We start from the raw sequence: 23,427 nt of genomic DNA, 5'->3' as shown, positions 1-23,427 counted from the left end.
GAATGGCTAAAGAAATAAAGAAATTGCAGCTTCATCTATACTTTCAATATTAAGCATATATAGCACATGGATGCCATCCCTGCGCTATTTGTGTTTTTTTACAAACCCATTGACTTATATTGGCCCTTGTCATGCGTACTACTGGTGTAAAGGCCGCTTTACACACAACGATATTGCTAGCGATCTCGTTAGCGATGCGACACGCCCAGATCATTGATACGATTTTCCGAGATCGCTCATAAGTCGTTTTGTAGCGGTCACATGTACCCATCTCACAAACGACGCTACATCGTTCAGCGATATATTGTTTGACCAAGGCGGTCGTGTGGACACCGTCACACAGCATTCCTCACAATGATTCCGGCAACGACAGAGGCGTATAATTGTCCATAGCATACACCCTGGCGTGACACCAATCAGAGCGGAGGAGGCGTGGAGCATTGCTCGTAACGACACGCCCGCGTTGCTGATGACGGACGCACTAACGATGTTGTTCGTCATTGGCATGGTGTCAAACGTAGCAATATGTCTGCTGCCTTCGCAATGACGAACAATATTTTGAAAATGAACGACGTGTCAACGATCAACGTTTTTCGCTAGTTTTACGATCATTCGGAGTCGCTCGTAGGTGTCACACGCAACGTCGACGCTAATGACGACGGAAGTGCGTCATGAAAACTGTGACCCTAATGACATATCGCCAGATAAATCGTAGCGTGTAATGGGGCCTTAAGAGGCGAGAACAACCCCCCAACCATAATATAGCAAAGGTTAAAGTGGCCTAGGCCAGATTATACCCTGGGAATATTCTGTAACCCGGGTATATTCTTGGCGGGGGGTTATTCTGGACTGTTACACCGAAAACAAAATAGGAGCAAAAACCGGGCACTTTTGATCTGTTGCTCTTTAAAGGATTACAGTTAAGTACTATGAGAGATTCACCGGCTTCTGTAGCCCATTGCGGGTCATTAGCAAGTTAAGGATTTAAAGCCATGAATTAAAAGCAATAAAATATATTTATGAATCACACATGACTATATGAGGGGCTGCTGATAAGTCTTTGGCTTTACCCAGAAAGAAACAAAATAGGATGATGAAACATTTATTCCACATACTCTCCACTGATGTCAGCACACTTGTTACATCGGTATTCCGAGTTCTGTAAGCCTAGCAAAAAGAAGGATTTTAGTTGTGCCTCAAACCAGGCATCTGTAGCACCCCACGGGGCCTAAGGGGTGTTACTCATCACCGGGCCAGTGAGGTGCTACATTTGACGCTGCGAGCAGGGTCTCGTACCCGCAACCGTGGGTACTGCGTGCCTTAAAAACTTTCCACCTGGTGGAACTAAACCGGATGTTGTTGCTGTGTAATTTATGGATTGTACAAAAACTGGTTGTCTGCCATTAACCATCTTGGCGCGGAAAAAGAAGGGGCGTGCCACCGTGGGAGAAACCAAAAGAGAGCGCGAAAGCGTGGGTGGAGCCTAGAAAGAGTGCGAAAGAGAGCCCCACTGCCAGAGACTTACTGTAACCAAGGACTTGTCGCTAAGCTTCCCCTGTTGCCGGCACTGTGGCACCATCACTAGCTCCATTAGTTATGCTATGCTTTCCGGGGGCTTCATGGTTGCCACAGAACACTGGGGAACATATAATCGGACTGATTTTATCAATGGACTGGGCTCTTGATCTGTGGTCGCTGTGGAAAAACTGGACTATGCTGGAGGGAGTCGCATAGTGTACAGAACCAGGGGAGACCAGGACTGGTCCTCTGGTACCACCAGCAGCGGCTCAGATGGGAAAATGAAAGAAAAATGTGTTCTAGATAGTTAACTAATGCTACAGTATAGTGTGCAGAATGTTTTTTTTTCTCTTCCTTTTTCTTTGCTTAGAAAACTTGGCACCTGAGCTACCGTGATATGTATGGCCAGGACTGCACCTGTAAATAATTAGGCCCCTTTCACATTGCGCTTTTACTTACGTTCAGTAGTCCCGTTGGGATATCCGTTTGAACCGCCCCTCCCCCACCTTGCAAAACGTGTTTTGGACGTATGCACCGACAGGGCCATTGACTATAATGGAGCAGACTCTGGTAGCGTGTGCTTTGTTTTGTACCATTTTTGCACATATAAGTTTTCTGCAGGCGGACACATGAAAGTAGTCGACTTGGTTTGAAAACAGATGGTAGTCGGAGGGAGCTAGATCTGATGAATAAGGTGGGTGGTCAACCAGCTGGAAACCGAGCTCTTGCCGTTTTGCCATTGCCACTTGTCCAGTGTGAGCGCAGGTGTAGTCTTGCAGGAACAAGATCCTTTGGACAGCTTGTTGCGCCTTTTGACCTTCAGAGCTACCTTCAGTTGGTCCAAAAGTTCAATGTAATACCTTGCATTGATAGTGGAAACCTTTTGAAGGTAGTCCACTAGCAGCACGGCCTACTTATCCCAGAACAAAGACGCCATCACCTTAGTGGCTGATTTTTGCACCCTGAACTTCTTTGGACGAGGAGAACCACTGTGCCGCCACTCTTTCGACTGCTCCTTGTTTTCAGGGTCATAAAAATAAATCCAGGTCTCATCCATAGTGACCAGTCGATCCAGAAAGTTCTTATCAGTCAGGAAATGCTGACAAATGGACCGGGAAGTTTTCACTCGCATGCTTCTCTGATCTGTTGTCAAACATTTGGGGACCCACTTTGCAGATCGCTTCCTCATGTCCAAATGTTCATGGATAATGACACAAGCACGTTTACGGGAAATCCCCATGATGTCTGCTATTGCTTTAGCTGAAGTTCGTCCATTCTCCAGTATGAGGTTGTGCATCGAGGATCTCTGGAATAACAACCACTCTCGCTCGTCCAGGACGTTCCTCATCATTGGTGCTGAAGTGTCTCGTTTTAAATTTGTAACCCAGATCTTAACTGTGGAATATGAAGGGCATTGATCCCCCAATGTCTGCGACATATCACCATGAATATCCTTCGCGGACTTTCCTTTCAGGAACAAGAATTTTATCCCTCCTCTGCTCTCAGTTGCTGTGAATATCGCATTAGACTCCGCCATGTTGTTTTCCCGCGTGCGTAGAACACTGTTGCCATAAACAACAAACACAACATTTTGAAAACATATATTAGACACATAAGGCTTTCATGTGATGTTACATTCATTACCATAGAAACAAACAAAGATCACAAAGCCAAAGACTTATCAACAGCCCCTCGTACAAGTAGTTCAATCACTCGTAATTACAAATATTTTCATACAGAATGACTACGACAATTAATATAGACGGGTAAAGCTTTTTTTTTTACTCCCGAGGAATGAAGATAATTTTGTGAGATGGTGGAATATTTTCAATGCCACTTTCTGTTGGAGAAATATCAAGATCCTTGGGGTCCACAACGGACTTCAGGGTGAACTTCTGTAGGATAGTAGTGAAAATGATAAAGAATTGCATTCGGACCAATCCTTCACCGACACATGCCCTTTTTCCTGGTAGAAAAAAAAGTAAAAATTGTACAACATAAACAATTAGATAATAGAAAACAATTGTAATGTTACCCGACAGAATTGAAGGGGCCAGTTTCTTAAAGGACTAGATATTTGGTGAGAGATTACTCAGATACTGGTTTATTTTGCAGTGCCCCATGGCAATGTTACCATATTTTTCGTTTTTGTTTTATAAGACGAACTAGATTATAAGACACACCCCAAATTTAGAGATAAAATAAATAAAAAAATGGGGTCTGTCTTATACTTCGGTGGTGTCTTACCGGAGGGAGACGAAAGCGGTGATGGAGCGGGGTCACAAGAGGAGGGAACACGGTGCATGAGTAGGGAGAGGCTGCAGGGGCTGCAGAGAGGGCTGTGCTGGCTGCAGACGCCATGCTGGCTGTTTGGATCAGGGTGGTGCGGCAGGTGTCACAGATACTCTGTCGGCGGCACCCAACAAGCCGAGATCTGATCTGCAGAGGCGTCACCTCCAGGTGTCATTTTCCTTAAGTCCGCTGCTAAGAAATCAATGAGATATTGAGCCGAGAGCTCCAGCTGCGCATGTACCGACTCCGCGCACTATTAATTGAAGCCCGCACCGCTGACAGAGCATCTCACGTGCTGTACTGCCCTGCTCTACACAGCCCCCACTGCAGCCTGCACAGCCCCCACCACAGCCAGCACAGCCCCTACCACAGCCAGCACAGCCCCAACTGCAGCCAAGACAGCTCCTACTGCAGCCAGCACAGCCCCCACTGCAGCTAAGACAGCCCCCCTGTAGCCGCCACAGCCCCCACCACAGCCAGCACAGCCCCCACTGCAGCCAGAACAGGTCCCACCACAGCCAGCACAGTCCCCACCGCAGCCAAGACAGCCCCCACTGCAGCCAGCACAGCCCACACTGCAGCCAGCACAGTACCCGCAGCCAGTACAGCCCCCACCACAGCCAGCACAGTCCCCACCGCAGCCAGCACAGCCCCCACCGCAGCCAGGACAGTCCCCACCGCAGCCAGCACAGCCCCCACCGCAGCCAGCACAGCGCCCGATGCAGCCAGTACAGCCCCCACTGCATCCAGCACAGTTCCCACCACAGCCAGCACAGCCCCCACCGCAGCCAGCACAGCCCCAACTGCAGCCAGCACAATTCCCACTACAGCCAGCACAGCCCCCACTGCAGCCAAGACAGCCCCCCACTGCAGCCAGCACAGCCCACACCGCAGCCAGCACAGTACCCGCAGCCAGCACAGCCCCCACCACAGCCAGCACAGCCCCCACCGCAGTCAGCACAGTCCCCACCACAGCCAGCACAGTCCCCACCGCAGCCAGCACAGCCCCCACCGCAGTCAGCACAGCGCCCGCCACAGCCATCACAGTACCCGCAGCCAGCACAGTCCCCACCACAGCCAGCACAGCCCCCACCGCAGCCAGAACAGTCCCCACCACAGCCAGCAGTCCCCACCGCAGCCAGCACAGTCCCCACTGCAGCCAGCACAGCCCCCACCGCAGCCAGCACAGTCCCCACCGCAGCCAGCACAGCTCCCACCGCAGCCAGCACAGCGCCTGCCACAGCCATCACAGTGCCCGCAGCCAGCATAGCGCCGATTCTCCATCTCCCAGTAAGCTACATTCTCATTCTAAAATGCATCCCTCATTTTCCTCCCAAATTTTTGGAAGGAAAAGTGCGTCTTATAATCTGAAAAATATGGTATATGTTTGGTGCTGTGACTGGACAAAGGAATGACAGACTTTTGGGTGACCAGTGCAGGGAAGGTGTGGAGGACTGGCTTAGCCAAGAAATGGTCTTCTGCTAGTCAGGGATATAGAGTTATGACAATGATGCACTGAACTGCCAAGCAGTAAGGAGAGGGCGGCGGAGACCCCATAAAGGGGAGGATTTGGCACTACCCTGGTCATTGCACACTAGTTGAAACGGGAGAGGTGCTAGACCAGAGTATTACAGGTCTATGCAACTACTAGGCTGTCTTTAAAACACCACTGCAGCATTTTGTTTTTATTTTACCAATCAAGTGGTACTTTAAATGTAAGTCCTCTGACCCCTGTATTATACTGACATGCTGCCTTCTTCTTCTGTTTTCAGCATTGCTCTGGTCGGTCTCCAGCAATTTGTGACCTGCCGGCTGCTCTAGTGTTTCACAGAGCGCGCTGGAAGTCAAGACTTAATACAAGTCTATGAGAGCCTCGTTCTGACTCTCATAGACTTGTATTGAGAGCTTGTTCAGTAACGTCTGACTTATGACCAGAACAAGATGGAGCCACGGGACCAAGCCAATGACAAAAAAAGGATGTAGATGGCAGCAGCTGAGTATAGTGCCAGGGCAGGTGGCTTACATTTAAGGCGTCACTCCAACGCTAAAGACAAAACCAATGCAGCAGTGGTGCTCTAAATTGCCAGTAACCAACAGCTTTGTGTGCCACTGATGGGGTTAGTAAAGTTAATCTTTTCTACCTTTGATTTCCATGTCTTTTTTGAAAGATGGAACACCTCGAGAACCCAACACCTCAACAGGACCATTACTAAGGCAGCATTTTTCATTGGCATAAACTTAGAGCTTGCACTCACTGGGGTTGAATACTTATGCTATTAGTAGATTATAACTTTTTTTTTCTAAAAAAGAAATCTGCTGACAAATAATACACTGAATTTAAAAAATGTATTTTCAGCATGCTGATTTGCTTTAAAAATACAACCTTGAACAATCTAAAAAAGGGAGGGAAGATTCCCTAAAAAATGCAATACTTTTTAGAATTTATCAGAAAATCTAATAAACCATAAAAAATGGTGAAACTGTTGCAATATTTTTACCTGCTGCAAATGGCATAAATGCATTATTTTTCTTAAATTTTCCATTTTCATCCAAAAAATGCTTGATGTTAAATTTCTCTGGCGTGTCAAATTGTGATGGATCTCGTAAGACAGTGGTCAGCACCGGCAGGACATCCATCCCCTGAAAATAAAAAATTGGGTCATACCTCATTCATTTTCACCCTAAAATATTCTTAAAATATGAGAACAGTTAGCGCCAAATGGTTACATGTATGGCTAACTTTATGGTTTTATGGCAGCCAATGAGACTTCATGAATAGACATGAGCGGACCCATGGTTTGGGTTAGGCTGCTTCAGTCGGACTTTTGATAAAGTTTGGTTTGGGATCTGGACTTGAGTTGACCTGAACCCCGATGGAAGTCACTAATTGGGCAGTTGTGGTCTCCACCCACATGCAGCCAGCCATAAACAGATCACTTCCGGGGGCAGGTGCGCTGGGTTTTCCCATTTTTTGGTGGGGGTTGCACACTACATCTGATCACGTTGTTGTTACCCCCAGTGCGAGCCGATCAAACACTTCAAGAACTTCACATTGGGCTGAGCACTGATCGTACCCGAGCACAGTTATGCTCCCGTGAGTGATCAGTATATGTAAAGCACCCAAACTTTGAACCAGAATTCTTTTTTTTGGTAAGCTCTGTGTTCAGTATGAGCACCAAACACCAAACCTCAGGTTCACTCATCTCTATAATTGAGCCACCGCTTGTGCTCTTCTATGATGGTAACTTTCTAGTAGAATTTATAAGTCACTTCATAAATTATATTCAACAGTTTTACTCAAACTTGGCAACATTTTACAGCAAGTACCTTTGGGATTTGGTATCCACGGAGGTTCACATCCTTGGTAGCGCAGCGAATGCAACCTATGGGGAGGACATCACTTATTCTTTGGATCTCATGGATTACAGCATTCATGTAAGGCATTTGGCTCCTGTCCTCCACCCTCGGTTCCCGTGTCCTTCCAATCACTTGATCAATTTCCTCCTGTAGTTTCTCTAAGTATAAACAATGAAAAATAGAAATAACAATAGTTCAATAGGAAATTCTACAACTGCCAACTATAACAGTCGATTGATTTCACTAAGGTATGAAAAACGTTTTGAAAAATGGGTTTAGACTAAAATGGAATTTGTATTTTTTTTTGGAGCAATAGTTCATCACATGGCGAGGACGTCAACTCATCTGTACATAAACGTCCTGTCATATGACCTAATTTTCTTACAAACAAAGTCACATGACAGGAAATTGATACTCAGAAGTCTTCTGATTCTAGGAAGGTTTCACACCGTGTTTGGCTCTAAACCAGCCAAGTGTCATGGCAGCATCTGACACTATTTGTACTGCAGAGTCTGACACTCCTCACTATACCTCCTTTGGTGCTTCTGAGGTACACAACAGACAGGCTCAAGCATCAACCAGCTGTGTTCTCATTAGTGATTGGGCTTGTAGGAGTTAATTTTTGCTAGCTGCTGCTTACCTCTTGAATCACATGTTGTGGGAGACCTATTAGAGTCACACTCCGCCTTTTTAAGATTGTGGAGCCTGTCTTCCCATGTTGACTATAGCTGTAGCTACACTGGTCCGTGTGCTGTTGTATCTCAGTCCTGCTAGTGAATATATTGCTTTGTGCGTGGAGTTGTTGTGGAGTTCTCTCATTGTCTTGTTGTTTCCTACCTGCTCTCATTTTCCTCCATATCACATGTTGTCTTATACCTCTATGTGAGCGTGCTGTGGGATTAAGTTTTGGTTTCCCCTGTTTGTCCTTATCTGCGGGTTCTAACACTTCTGTCCCGGCCCTCCCCTGGAATGAGGGGGAGGGGATATTAAATCAGGGCTGTACAGCAGCAGGGTAAGGAAGGTGGCCCAGACATCGTCACCATCAGACACATCTCTGGGATCAGGGACAGCTAGGATACCCCTAGCCTGAGGGACAGTTTAGGAGCCCCAGTTCCTGGTTATCCCAGCACACCCCATGATAGAAGGCAACCTAAGATTAGTCAAAGTTCTTATTTTCTGTCAGCACAAAGACAACATAAAAATGGAAAAAATGTGTATATCAGTAAATGTGTTTATGTCCATGTTGGAATCTACAAAGCTACAATTTTCTAAAAATCAAATGCAAAACGTTTTTAAGCTCATATAGAGTTGGTTCAATTAAGTTGATTGATTTTGCCTTCCTCAATTAAAACTGTTCCACCCCAAGGTGTCCATTATCATTTCTACTCTTTACTTCCTATGAACCCTCTTAGTCCTCTTGTGGCAAATTATCACTTTGCTGTTTTTTTTTAAGCAAGTCATCAGAAAACTAGTCATATATTACCTTGAATCTCCGGATATTTGATGAAATGCAAGATGCCAAAATGAAGTGTAGCTGAGGTGGTTTCTGCTCCTCCGAGGAACATATCAAATACCGTTGATACCAAGTTTATTTTATCAAAACAGGTTTCGGAATCTGACTTTTCCTGTGAAGACCAAACAAAATTATGGAGTGTTTCTACAGATCAAGATAAAAAGTTGTTTACATAATATTTCTGGAGAGTTTTTGTAGAGTAATGAAGAAAAATATCATGGAAACCAAACCACCTAAACCTATGCTATAGCTTTATTAATTAATAACGGAAGTGGAAGAGGCCAATAGGAGTTCTCCTCTTCTTTACTATGAATTTAGCTTTGATTTTGAGAAAGTAAGAAGGCTGTGGCTTCCAGAACTCTCCTCATTAATTCATCATGCATTGAGAACGTGTTACACACCTGCCCTGGATCCAGGCTTTTCTTCCCTCACCCTGGTCTGCTGAGCTTTATTGCATGTCATGTCGATCTTTGCACTTGGTCCAACCTGCTCCCATGTGACTGTCTGCCTTGGTTAATATAAGCCCTATCAAGTGACTCCCCTACATCTTGGGAATAAGAGTTTTAGTGTCCTTGAGTCCTGTCTGACTGCGGTTTCCAGTCTCCTGTTTGCTTGAGTCCACCAGTGCTTTTCGTATCTGCTTCCCAGTCTCATGTCTGCCTGTGGGCTCCAGTATTTCTAGTGCCTGTGTGGCGCCCCTGAGGCTTCCGTCGCCACAGGACATTACACCCCATCCAGCGGTGTGATGTCCCATTCTGGGTGAGGAAAGGAGTGAACGCCGGTCCCCTGGCAAATCTACACTACACCCATTGTTAGGAACACACTGGGACCAGGGATAGTGGCAGCTACCCTCCCATGCTGCATGCTGGGAGGGGCCGTAAGACCCATCTCTGCTCCTATAGGGTAGATCAGAGCAACTGGGGAGGTGGGAGGAGCCACCAGAAAGCAGACACTGAAAGGAAGGTCAAGTTTGTGTAGTCTGAGAAAGAGTGGGGAAGGAGGAGGAGGTCTGCAGGAGGCAGACAAGAAGGAGAGAAGGAAAGACAGCTCTAGTCAGTCAGGAGCTAAGAAGAAGAAAGAGACGCTTCCTGGTGAAGATCCTGGGACTCAGAGGGTCCAGGTGACACCACGCAGAGACAAGAAGGGATTCTAGGGCCACGGATAGCTGTAGAGCTGTGGTGGCCTGTTCCACAGGAACATCGGTGGAGGGATCAAGCTGCAACAGGGGACGGTCCCTAGAAACCGGAGGAGTGCAAAATTATCTCCAAACAGTAAAAACCGAGGCCCAGGGAAAGTTGTAAACTCCCCGGGTCACATCCCACAGCAGAACCTTTGGAAAGGGGACAATCAACCGACAGGTGACCCCCCAGCCTGGAGGCTGTAGTGGAGGCCGAGCAGGTTCATCCTAAAAGAGCTAGGCTTAGGAGGACAGCTGAAGACAGAGACACCTTAGAGAGAAGGGTACCGGTTTTCACTCCAGGAATCACCCAGAAACGGCGGAGGTCCCTGACAGTGGGTTCCAGTCATCTGAAGGCACCAGTGTGCGCATACCAGGACGTGTGAGTAAACAACTTGAAACTGCACCCTTGGAGATGCCTCTGTTATTCCGTCTGCTTAGACTTCCACTACACCATAGACTCTCACGAGCACCAACTGTGCCCCGGGCACCGCTCCACCTGTGGGGAGCAGTACCACCATTGCTGCCGTTCCATCACCCCGGAGGCCTCATACAGCAGCGGCGGCTTAATAGCCGCATACCACAGGTGGCGTCACGAACACAAACTTTATTCAAACCCCAATTCATCAGCCATATTTAACTGACACCCACCAGGGCCACGGAGCCGGGCCCCGCCACCACTGACGTCCCCCGGACTAGTCCGGCCCGGCACCGGGTGTCCCATAGCCCTGGGGTGGGCGAGTCATTTTTGGCATCACGAACAGGATTTCGTGCCCGGACCCACCGGGTACTGTGCGCCTGAAGAACCGTGTGACAAAACTGTGTGAAAAGACTGTGTGTTTCACTGTGAAAACTGCCGCCATTAGCGCTGCTGAGAGCGGGAAGAAGGGGGGCGTGCCTGCAGAAAGAGCGCAAAAATAAGCCCCGCCCCCTTGTCCAAGAAAAGAGCGCGAAGCGGTGCCCGCTACGGTGAGCGGAGGAGGCAAAATGGCGCGCTAAGAATACTGCCTAGAGGAAGAGAGAAGATGGCTCCTGCAAGCGGAGGCCAGGAGGAGCACACCTGGATCAGGCCTGTGACTGCCGCTGAGCTGAAGGCTGAGGTCGGGAGGATGGCTGACCGGATGAAGGAGCGGGAAGTTACCAGCCTGCTGCTGAGCAACATCAAAAGTCTGCTACTAGAAGAAGCAACGAGTCTGCTGCTGGGAGATCGTGCAGAAGGAGACGCAGAGAGGATGGCGTCCACACGCAGCGATCCAGAGCTAGACTCCGCTGACTGGTGGAGCTGGGAGATGGACCAGTGGTGTGAAGGGCTGCAGGCGAAGGTGATGCAGTAGATCCGACAAGTGACGCACGGAGCAGCGACCGCCAGAACACCGGAGATGCTACTGAGGGGTGAGTCATTTAATGCCCCTACTGGTGTGAGTGCCCCAACCCCCGCTGCCATGCCCGCGGTCCCTGGAAAGATGCCCGGCACGGCGACGCCGATCCGGGCCACAGCCACGCCAGGTGCGGCCCGCCAAGATTTCACCGCCGGAGCGACGCCCATCCACACCGCAGCAGCGACGCCCAGCCCGGCCCGTCCAGCTCAGGCCCCAGCAGCGATACCCCGCTCGGCCAAGCAAGATCCCGCCGCAGCAGCGACGTTAATCCACGCCGCAGGAGTGACGCTGAGCCAGGCCGCAGCCATGCCAGGCTCGGCCCGCCAAGCCCAGGCCGCAGCCACGCCAGGTGCGGCCCATCAAGAACCGGTCACAGCAGCGACTCCAACCCAGGCCGCCACCATGCCAGGCGCGGCCCGCCAAGACAAGGAGGCCCCAGAAGAGCCAGAGTGGCGCCGCCGCTCTCAAGCCAGCAGTCCCATGCAAGCCGGCAGCCCACTGCAAGCAAGCAGTCCTTTGCAAGAAAGCCGTGCTGTGCCTGCAAGTAGCCCCACTCCTACCCAGACTATGATCTCATCGGCCTACCTGTTGCCCGGGGCAATGCCAGAGTGGGATCCTAGGATCTACCCCCGCGAGTAAAGTAAAGAGATGAACATGCTGAACTGTATATAGCCCCTGTCTGCCCCTCATTCTTTGTGAAGATGTCCCTTTTGTGCTGCCCTAATGTTCTTTTTGAAGATGACACCCTTTCCTGCCTTATTGCCCCTTGTGCTTTTTGAAGAAGTCACCCCCCATGTGTATGTGTTACTGGGCCACGGAACTGGAATGTGGTCCCCGGTAAATGTGGATGTAATGTGTCATGTGTAACCAGGCCACTGGACTTAGTGGCTGGTTTTGTCTTTGCCCTTTTTGTCAAAGAAGTGAATGAACTGCCAGGCTACTGGACTTGTTGTAGCCAAAATGTAAATAGTTGCACCAGTTGTGCCCCCTACCAGAATTATGGGGGAAGTGCCCAAACCGTGCAATGGACTGGAAGTGCACACTTAGATGTTTCTTTATAAGAAAGTTTTGCAACGTTAAAGTACCTGTGCCTCCCATAAAGGGAAGAAAAGTTTTATTGTTTTGTGTTATGCATAACAAAAATGTTTTTGCAGTTTCTTCCCACATTTCTTGTTGTTTTTCAGCCCGAGGACGTGCTGGGATTTGCTGTGGGGGAGTGTGGCGCCCCTGAGGCTTCCGTCGCCACAGGACATTGCACCCCATCCAGCGGTGTGATGCCCCATTCTGGGTGAGGAAAGGAGTGAACGCCGGTCCCCTGGCAAATCTACACTACACCCATTGTTAGGAACACACTGGGACCAGGGATAGTGGCAGCTACCCTCCCATGCTGCATGCTGGGAGGGGCCGTAAGACCCATCTCTGCTCCTATAGGGTAGATCAGAGCAACTGGGGAGGTGGGAGGAGCCACCAGAAAGCAGACACTGAAAGGAAGGTCAAGTTTGTGTAGTCTGAGAGAGAGTGGGGAAGGAGGAGGAGGTCTGCAGGAGGCAGACAAGAAGGAGAGAAGGAAAGACAGCTCTAGTCAGTCAGAAGCTAAGAAGAAGAAAGAGACGCTTCCTGGTGAAGATCCTGGGACTCAGAGGGTCCAGGTGACACCAAGCAGAGACAAGAAGGGATTCCAGGGCCACGGATAGCTGTAGAGCTGTGGTGGCCTGTTCCACAGGAACATCGGTGGAGGGATCAAGCTGCAACAGGGGACGGTCCCTAGAAACCGGAGGAGTGCAAAATTATCTCCAAACAGTAAAAACCGAGGCCCAGGGAAAGTTGTAAACTCCCCGGGCCACATCCCACAGCAGAACCTTTGGAAAGGGGACAATCAACCGACAGGTGACCCCCCAGCCTGGAGGCTGTAGTGGAGGCCGAGCAAATTCATCCTAAAAGAGCTAGGCTTAGGAGGACAGCTGAAGACAGAGACACCTTAGAGAGAAGGGTACCGGTTTTCACTCCAGGAATCACCCAGAAACGGCGGAGGTCCCTGACAGTGGGTTCCCGTCGTCTGAAGGCACCAGTGTGTGCATACCAGGACGTGTGAGTAAACAAATTGAAACTGCACCCTTGGTGTTGCCTCTGTTATTCCGTCTGCTTAGACTTCCACTACACCATAGACTCTCATGAGCACCAACTGTGCCCCGGGGCACCGCTCCACCTGTGGGGAGCAGTACCACCATTGCTGCCGTTCCATCACCCCGGAGGCCTCATACAGCAGTGGCGGCTTAATAGCCGCATACCACAGGTGGCGTCACGAACACAAACTTTATTCAAACCCCAGTTCATCAGCCATATTTAACTGACACCCACCAGGGCCACGGAGCCGGGCCCCGCCTCCACTGACGTCCCCCGGACTAGTCCGGCCCGGCACCGGGTGTCCCATAGCCCTGGGGTGGGCGAGTCACCTGCTTCCTGGTTTCCTGTCTGCCTGCAGCCTCTAGTACTTCTAGTACCTGTTGCCCAGTCTCCTGTTTGCCTGTGTCCGCCAGTACTTTAGGTACCTTCATCCCAGTCTCTTGCCTGCCTGTGGCCTGCATTATTTCTAGTACCTGCTTCCTGGTCTCCTGTCTGCCTGCAGCCTCCAGTACTTCTAGCAACTGCTTCCCAGTCTCCTGTCTGCCTGCGGCCTTCAATGCTTCTGGTACCTACTTCCTGGTCTTCTTTCTGCCTGCAGCCTCGAGTGCTTCTGGTACCTGCTACCCGGTCTCCTGTCTGCCTGCAGCCTCGAGTGCTTCTGGTACCTGCTACCCGGTCTTCTGTCTGCCTGCAGCCTCAAGTGCTTTTGGTACCTGCTTCCTGGTTTCCTGTCTGCTTGTGGCCTCCAATGCTCCTGGTACCTGCTACCCATTCTCCTGTCTGCCTGCAGCCTCCAGTGCTTCTGGTACCTGGTTCCTGGTTTCCTGTCTGCCTGTGGCCTCCAATGCCTCTGGTACCTGCTTCCCGGTCTCCTGTCTGCCTGCAGCCTCCAGTGCTTCTGGTACCTGTTTCCTGGTTTCCTGTCTGCCTGTGGCCTCCAATGCTTATGGTACCTGCTACCCATTCTCCTGTCTGCCTGCAATCTCAAGTGCTTCTACTTCCTGTGCTTTGGGATGATTTGCATCAAATTGAATTTGATGCAAACCAAATTTCCTGACCTAATTTAAGTCAATCTGACCAGTTTGAATTTCACCAGTTTCACTCATCCTCAGTTTTAGTACTTTTTGACAATCTAAATAAGTATCTGACTTGGCACAAAAATCTAGATTTACATTTTCAGCTCTCTATTGATTTTACAATTTTACTATTTTTATATATAATGTATGTTTAGACTTTTAAAATAAGTCGATATTCCATATGGTATACTGTATGCTGTCTGCATTGGGCATCTGTAAACCTTTACCTGTCTCACCCGGATGAGGAAGCAGTCAATGTAATCTCGAGGACAGGAAGGGTCCAAGGTGTCTTCGTGAATTTTTATGCTCTCCTTTACAACTTCCCTTAGGTCTTTCAGCAGCTCAAACATTTTTTTATGTGGTCCAGGGAAATAGTCCATCCACTTTGGAAACATGTCATATGTCTACAAAAGATATAAATGACCATAAATGATGAGGTGAACTGAGCAGGCAGTGACTACATTAAGATAGAGTAATTTTTTATTATTTCTTTGCATACAGATTGTGCCCAATAGAATATGATTTATTTGTATCATATTTGTTTGATAGAGTATTGAATATCATCTTATTACATCTATGTCTGAACTTTCTCCTATGACCTCTGCCTCTGTCATTAGGAGGTGCTGCACTTGCACTGCTGACGGAGTTGGGGGGTGCAGGCACGATCCAGACCCGAAGTCTATTTCTTGATGTATGATTCTGATTATCTTTTGTAATCAGCTATCTGATGTGAGCCTTGGATTGGGCCACTCTCTATTTAAACTCCAGCAGCTAACTTCTAGCATCCAGTTATATTTGCAAATACCCCAGACTCTGGCTTTCTCTTGCCCTTTAATCCCCAATCTCATGTTGTTTAGTTCTTGACTTTGGCTCGTTTTCTGTTTACCCGAACACCTCACGAATTGTGATGGGCGGACCCAGACTGTAAAAGTCTGGATCCGCACGGTTTCAAAAGTATCCTGTTGCCGGACCCGAGTCCAGAGTTCTCAGAGAACTCCAGGTAAAAGTCTGGATCCGCACAGTTTCAGAAGTACCCAATTGCCGGAGCCGGGCCCGGAGTTCTCAGCAAAAAATAAAATAAAGGAAAAATAAATAAAACAAGCATAAAGCAGGTGTGCTATACTTACCAAGTCTCCGGCGCAGCTGTAATCTGCTTCCGGGCCCACTCATGCTCCATAGACTTACATGTGGACCGGCGCCTGGCCAGATATCTGGGATCAATTCTGGGCCGGACCTGTTTTTTTTAAATCCCGGATATCTGTGAGTCTGCCCAACACTACTCACGATTATGTTCCTGACTGTGACCTACTGGTAATTACCCGGCTTGGGCGATTCTTGTCTCTGCCAAATCTCTCCAATATCCAGGAACTACTTTAGGGTTGCAATTCAGGGGACCTTACATAAGTCCAGATTCCAGCACAGAGGTTAAAGGGTGAAGGGCTCGGTTCTTTTGGGACATGACTTGTGCAAAGCCGGTCCATTAGATCACTATTAAAAGCTGCCAGGCCACCAGAAACAGAGCTTCATTACACATCTCTACTCACACTGGATTAACTCTTCGCAATATGTCCTGGTGTCCACCTGACACCAGATTTATCTTCAGCATTCAGATGGTGACTCCTGGGTAGTTTAACTGTGACATTACTCCCGCAAAACCATGTCCTGGCTAATCTACTCCTGGCTCTAAAGTGGTTTTCTGGGACTTAGATATTAGTGAACTATCCTTAGAAGAGATTATCAGTTCCCCGAGGATTTAACAACTGCCCTCCCCAAGTGCTCAGCAGATACCTACCACAATTTACTGAGTCAGAAGATCACAGTTTTATATATATTGTGTAGTGGCAGTTTTTAGATATTGCCTCCTATGAAGTGAATGTGATCTGAATTGCAGTAGTCATGAGCATTCGTTCTACACTGTGATGTTCTACATTTTTGCATCCGTGGCACCAGGTTTCAACTGTAGAGGTGCCAAGTGAGAGACTCCAACCAATTTGATTTTGATGGCCTATTCTACAAACAACTTTTGTAACTCATGATAGGAGTTTGGCAATGCAAAAAAAATAAACTTTCGAGTGTCATAAAATAAATCATTGTATTACATAATCACCTGGCCCCAGACAGAAGAAATGATTGCAAACGACTCTCTCATGTCTCCAAGGATTTTCATCCATCTTTCATCACTGTATTCAAAACGTTTACCCACCAGTACAGAAGCAATGATATTGGAAGAAACACAGCTCAGGGTAGTGTTGGGGTTAATAGGTTGTTCTGAGGAGAAGAAATACAAAACTCTGAAAAGGCAACTAACTATGTCTATAACGAGTGACCACCTCCACTGATCTCTCAATCGCTTTCGGTAGGAGTAAGGGTTACAATACAGTAATTACTAATATACTACTAAACTAAACAGTGGCGTTTACTACAACACTTACTATTAGAACTTCTGAGATACTTCACGAGGTGTTCGGTTTCTATCTGTATTAGTTCTTCTAAACATTTTCTACCCATTCCAAAGTCTTTGAGTGTCAGGAGGGAAAACTGTCTCATTTGTCTCCAATGTTCCCCATTAATGAGTGTCAACCCTATACAATACAAATTTGGGTTAGGGTAGAAAGTCCTCTTGTCATGGTTAAAATGGTATAAAGACTGTCTGCTTGTTATATATGACCTAATCAAAAATACATAAAAACATGATGCAAAAAGGCTGCATGAAAACCCATATGAACAAAGAGCCACCCAATGGTATGATTCACACCATCCATTTCATCCACCAATGGAAATAAAGACTCACATACCATCCATTTTGGTAAAATCCATAATATGGCACCCATGAAAATTCATGAGCCCTTATTTTTCTTAGTTTATCTCTAATTTTGTACAGAGGCATCAGGAGAATCTTTCTCACCGGGTCATTCTCGGAACAATGTGTCCATGACACAGTAGCTCCCATATGGCACCTCTGAATAGCACTGTAGCCCTAGAATACCTATGTAATACAAGCAATATACCATGGCAGCACTTGGTTTTCAACACTGTGGACCTAAGCATGAACACAACTAAGGTTAACATTTGCATGGAAATTATATGTTCTCCTTGTGCTTGTGTAGGTTTTGGTCTGGATACACTGATTTCTTCCCATATTCTAAAAAAGTACTTATGGATTAACCAAGTTCCAGTTTGACCCTAGTGTTTGCCCTATAGTAGCAGGATATGTATCCCCTATGGGGTGCCGGGAGAGCAGGGATGAAAAATGGACCCTCACCCTACCTGGTGTTCAACTGCTTTTCAGACATCTGTTGGGTAAATACTGTAGACGTTGGGTGGATTTGTATGGAGTAGGCTCATGTGCTGAGTCTGCTCCATACCTGATGGATGCTGGCTGTTTTACACAGCAGACAACCTTCTGGTAAATGCTGTGATTGAAGCTATCCAAGACAGCAGCAGTTTAACCCCTGATGCAATGGTAAGCACCAACATTTGTTAGACTTGGATGGGGGGTGGCTCTATTACTTCCACTGGGCCACCCTCAAAATGTGATACAATGACTTATGTGGGTTATTTAAGGGCAGCTGAGTGAAGGATAAATATAATTGAAGACTGGATCTTTTGGATATCTACTTACCACTGTTGTCATAAAACTTCTCGAATACAGGAATAGTTCCTCTTCCTAAGAAAATATCTCCAAAATCTATCAGCACTTCTTTCACGGCATGATATCCAACAACAATGACTGTGGGCCTGGGACCAAAATGTATGGTATAAACCGGACCATATTTTTCTGCCATCTACAGAAGTATAAGACATATGTGCATGAATTCTGGCAAAGGCACAAATGTGTAAGACAGAGTTTGGTGAATTTCTGAATTCATTGCCAAATAGAGATGAGTAGACCCACCAAACACAGACTTTTCAAAAAACATCAATGTTCGAGTTTGAAGTTCGGGTGCTTTACGTATGTAAACCACTCAAGTGAGCATCGATGTGCTTTGGTACGCTCAGTGCTCAGCCCAGTGAGAGCCATTAGCAATGTTTGAAAGCCTTGCATTGGGGTAACAACAGCATGATTGGATGGAGTGTGTACCAAACCAAAAAAATGGAAAAACCCTGGTCACCCTCCCCTGGGAATGCTCTGTTTATGGTTGACTGCATGTGGGAAGAGACCCAAACTGCCCAATTAGTGACTTCCATTGGGGTTCAGGTCAAGTCTGGGTCCAGAATAAAACTTTATCTAAACTCCGGCTGAATACATCGAAACATCAACTGGTCCACTCATCTCTATTGACAAGTCATGCCCACAAATAGCAGACATGAGTGCGTCCTTTTGCAGCTCTATGCTGTTCACTATACCACAGAATAACCTTGTATGATTGACTCTGGAAATCTCTCATGTCAATTTGCCCATTGTCATAAAGGATTATTCCCATCTCCAAGATCCTATCCCAATATATAGTAGGTGTAATATTAATAATATTAACAAATACCTCCAATTAGGAATGTAGATACCTTAGGTATCCATGGTTATGATCACTCATAGTTAGTTTCTCGTGGTTCTAACCTTTGATACCTAAGCCCCTGCAATGCCCTGAACATGAGGTAAGCAACATACATTTCTAATTGGAGGCATTTGCTAATATTATTATTATTATTATACCTACTACATATTAGCATAGGATCTTGGAGATGGGAATACCCCTTTAAGCTCCGTTCACATAGGCCAATAATCAGCTCATAACATCATTTTTTTACAATCATTGATCCATATAAAAATGCTTCCAATCAGCAAACAAACTAGCAAAATAGTACCTTATTATTATTGAATCATGTATGCAGGCCATTAAAAGGAACATGTCACCAGATTCGCTGCGGCAACCAGCAGTGGGCTCTTATATACAGCATTCTAACATGCTGTATATAAGAGCCCAGGCCGCTGTGAAGAACATAAAAATCACTTTATAATACTCACCTAAACAGTCAGTGCGGTGCAGAGTGGTTGGATGGGTGTCTCTTTCCTCTGGGTGCAGCGCCTTCTCTTTTGGCCATCTTTCTGCACCTTCTTCTGAAGCCTGAGTGCATGATGCATCCTATGTCATCCACACTAGCCGTCATTAAGGTCCTGTGCAGGCGTATTTTGATCTGCCTGAGCAGGGCAGATGAAAGTATTGTAGTGCGCCTGCGCCTGACCTCAATGCCGGCTCGTGCGGATGAGGTAGGACACGTCATGCACTCAGGCTTCAGAAGAAGGAGGACAAAGATGGCCAAAAGAGGAGGCGCTGCACCCAGAGAACGGAGACACCCATCCAACCAGTCTGCACCACACCGACCATTTAGGTGAGTATTATAAAGTCATTTTTACATTCTACACAGCGGCCAGGGCTCTTATATGCAGCAAATTAGAATGCTGTATATAAGAGCCCACTGGTGGTGGCCGCAGTTTATAGGCCCCAAACCTGATGACAAGATCCCTTTAAATCATTGTTGGCACATAGAGATGATCAAATCTATCATATCATTATAATATGCATCAAAGCCTAGTTCCCGTACAAGTAAAGAGAAGAGTAGAATTGTTACTTATGGAGAAAGCAGAGGATCAGGGACAGGTGAGAGGCAAAGGTGAACATGATATTTTATTGCTTTTTTTACCCCTTTCTTGACATGATTGAATCTGGAAAACTTATGCTTGTCTGTCCCCTCTTTTGCTGAATTAGCGTGATTCAAATTCCCCAAAATTCTGATTTGCAAAAATCCGTGAATTTGTGAAAATTCTAAATTATTTCAATTTATTTAAAACTATTTATATCAATATTATGATCCACACATTATCCATGATTATGGAATAGTTGTATTAACTATTGTTCTGTCTCTATATAGTTTGGTTTAGCCCATGTAAATGAGATAATAAAAGAGCGTCAGTTGACTTTTACAGTATATTATCGATCAGTGGCCATTAGGAGCAGAAATTTTTAAACAAATCTTTACATTGGTTCATTGGCCCTTTTATGCCCCAAAAAAAGAAAATGAGTAAAAAAAATGACCATCTAAACTGGCCACAATGCTGTTTGTGTTATTATCCATGAACATTTGGACACGAGGAAGTGATCTGCAAAGTGGGTCCCCATATATTTGACAAAAGATCAGAGAAACATGGGAGTGAAAACTTTTCAGTCCATTTGTCAGCGTTTCCGGACTGATAAGAACTTACCGGATTGACTGGTCACTATGGATGAGATATGGATTTCTTTGTATGACCCTGAAAACAAGGACCTGTCAAAAGAGTGGAGACACAGTGGTTCTCCTCGTCCAAAGACATTCAGGGCGCAAAAATCAGCCACTAAGGTGATGGCGTCTGTGTTCTGGGATAAGGAGGGTGTGCTGCTAGTGGACTACCTTCAAAAGAGTTCCACCATCAATGCAAGGTATTACTTTGAACTTTTGGACCAATTGAAGGCAGCTTTGAAGGCCAAAAGGCGCAGCAAGCTCTCCAAAGGAATCTTGTTCTTGCAAAACAATGCCTCCGTTCACACTACACAAGCAACCACGGCAAAACTGGCAGAGCTGGGCTTCCAGCTGGTTGGGCATTGAGATTGGAGGAATGTATAACAAAAATCCAATAGGGCAATATTTAATACCAATAGAAGGTGCTGAGATGGAAAATAGTTTATGTCTACAGATGGCACAAACCTCATACAGTGAGATGCGCTTAAATGGCTTTTCCTGATATAAGATATTGATTCCCTATGGTTAGGATGGATGATGAATATCTGATCTGGGTGGGTCCAAAACCTGGTAACACCACTGAGCAGCTACTAGTAGCTCCAGAGATAGTAGCATTTTATTACTTAAGGCTGTCTATTGCATGGAGCTGCACTCCACATTTCTAATTAATGGGTAGTGGCTCTGCCGAGTACTGCAGATCAGCTACTATTCAAAGGAAGAAGAGCTGATCTGCTGTACCTGGCAGAGGGCACTACTCATTAAATGGAATAGCTCAGGGCAGCTCCATTCAATGAATACATCCGGAAGACAGAGCAAATAACAGCTAATCCGGGTGGGGTGCCCTTGAATCCCATATCCGATAATGATGATCTCTCCTGAGGATAGGTCATTAGTATTAAATTCCTAGAAGAACCCTTTCACTTGAGTCTTGGTTATATATTTGATACATTTTTGATGGAATGGAAAAGGTCCTTAGGGTAGGACAGAAACTGTAGCGCCTGCCTGGATCCACAGACTTAGACAGGCTGTAATGGACAGGCTAGAGGGAAGCCACTCACCAAGCAGGACCCCCAGAACCCTGAAACCCTTTAACCCCTATACAGGGATTTGGAATTACACAGAGCCCTGGAGATCACTACCTGTGGAAGGCTGCAGTCTGAGAGAGTAGTCGTCAGGCATGGTCAAACCAGGAATTGCGGAACAGGGACAAAATCGGCAGGCAATGACGTAATCAGAAACAAGCAGAGTTCTAAAACCGGATTGGGCAGTGAGGTACAAAAACAGCAGGCAGGAGGGTAGTCAGGAAACAAGCGGTAATCGGCACACGATATCACAGGACAAAACAGGAGCCAGAATTCTCAGAACTATCTCTGGCAGAGGTCAGCAGACAGGACGGGAATTAAGAAGGGTGTGGTGTCTTCCCATTGGCTGTAGCTGAATGATGGTACTTCAACTGGGAGACACCCGCCACCTACAGTCAGCCAATGGTACTGCAGATCCCCAGGAAACCCAGCCCAGTGGATGAGCGGAGCCTGCACCCACCAGCGCTGCTGGCATCGACTCCTCTCCCATCACCAGCACTATCCACGGCAGGAACACGGCGTCGCCTGGCGATCGGAGTAGAAGTCGATGGAGCGGACTCCGGTGGTGACGTAACAGAATCCTCTTCCAAGTTATGTGGAGCACTGCTATATATATGGTGCAGATATTGTAATTTTCCTCCTAGAGGCAACTTTGGTAATTTTAAGAGTAACATGCCCCAATTTTAGGCAATAATATTGTTTCATTAACACTTTGAGAAGTTATTAGTAACAATTCATGTTTTGATAATGCTTACCGAACACCGAGTACTATCCCAGTATTCGTCATGTCAAGAAAAATGCTTGACTTGCATTAGGCTCCTTAATCGTGATTAATACCGGAATAGTGCTTTGGGATTCGTTACAAATAATCCGAATGTGAATAGTTACTATTCGCTCATCACTAGTAGATATCAATCATCACCATAGGAAATAAATGAGTGGCATGCATCAGTGATGGGAATGACTTAGCATAACTGTGCAAAAATAATAGCACTTACCCACCTGTGTTTCCAGTCCAGAATTAGGTACAGAATAGATGTCATCACTTACCTTTATTAAGCATGGCAATACACCTTCAGATCTAAGTTGTAGAAAGTTGCCTAAAAAGGGCAATGGAAATGGACCAGGGGGCAACTTCCTTCGTTTCCATGTTAACCTTGCATAAGAAAGGACTATGATGATGGTGGTAAAGGCTGCCAAGCCGGCCGTTATAGAGATCAGCTCAGCCATGTCTTTGTCATTCCTGGGAAAATCTGTTTAAGCAACTTTCTATACAGTAAATGGAAGAGCGTGAGGGCAGGAGGGGAGTGTGAACTGAAGAGAGGAAATTTGGTACAGAGTTTCCGAGTCCCGCCGGTATTTGTTCAGAATTGTTTACATTCTTACTGCTCTCCACATGGTTTCAATAAGCGAAATTCTTCTGGTGCAAAGTCTAAAATGCTCTGATTTATTCCTAGCTACAAGCTCAAAAAACTGAGAGAGTGGCATGCAGTAAATATCATTGCTGCAATCTGTGCAGCTGCATTGGGGACCAAGAGTTAAGGGAGTTGTCCACTAGTAGGACAAACCCTTCTGATTCCACGTTTCCCCCAGGTAAAATAAAAAGCCTATACTCACCTCTAAGTCTGGCGTGGTGCCGTGGCTCTGACTGGACGCGGGACTCGTGTGATGTCATAACGTCAAGCGAGCCATGGGA

At 46.7% G+C, this 23,427-nt stretch overlaps 1 protein-coding gene across 1 annotated transcript; it reads right to left on the bottom strand.

Annotated features, from left to right (window-relative positions):
- Positions 1-3,277: 3,277 nt before the first annotated feature.
- Positions 3,278-23,035, bottom strand: LOC142251106 (cytochrome P450 2G1-like). Its single transcript, XM_075323617.1, has 9 exons — positions 22,782-23,035; positions 18,059-18,221; positions 16,869-17,018; positions 16,544-16,704; positions 14,664-14,840; positions 8,651-8,792; positions 7,138-7,325; positions 6,309-6,450; positions 3,278-3,484 (listed from the first exon to the last, which is right to left on the bottom strand). Exons 1-9 carry the CDS (start codon positions 22,959-22,961, stop codon positions 3,300-3,302), a joined length of 1,488 nt encoding a protein of 495 aa, XP_075179732.1. The 5' UTR covers positions 22,962-23,035; the 3' UTR covers positions 3,278-3,299.
- Between the last annotated feature and the right edge of the window lie 392 nt (positions 23,036-23,427).

This window comes from Anomaloglossus baeobatrachus, chromosome 9 (assembly GCF_048569485.1).
Source record: "Anomaloglossus baeobatrachus isolate aAnoBae1 chromosome 9, aAnoBae1.hap1, whole genome shotgun sequence".
In the NCBI taxonomy this organism is placed as follows: Eukaryota; Metazoa; Chordata; class Amphibia; order Anura; family Aromobatidae; genus Anomaloglossus; species Anomaloglossus baeobatrachus.
The sequence above is the reverse complement of the archived record's forward strand: the minus strand, read 5'-3'. Positions and strand labels throughout refer to the sequence as shown.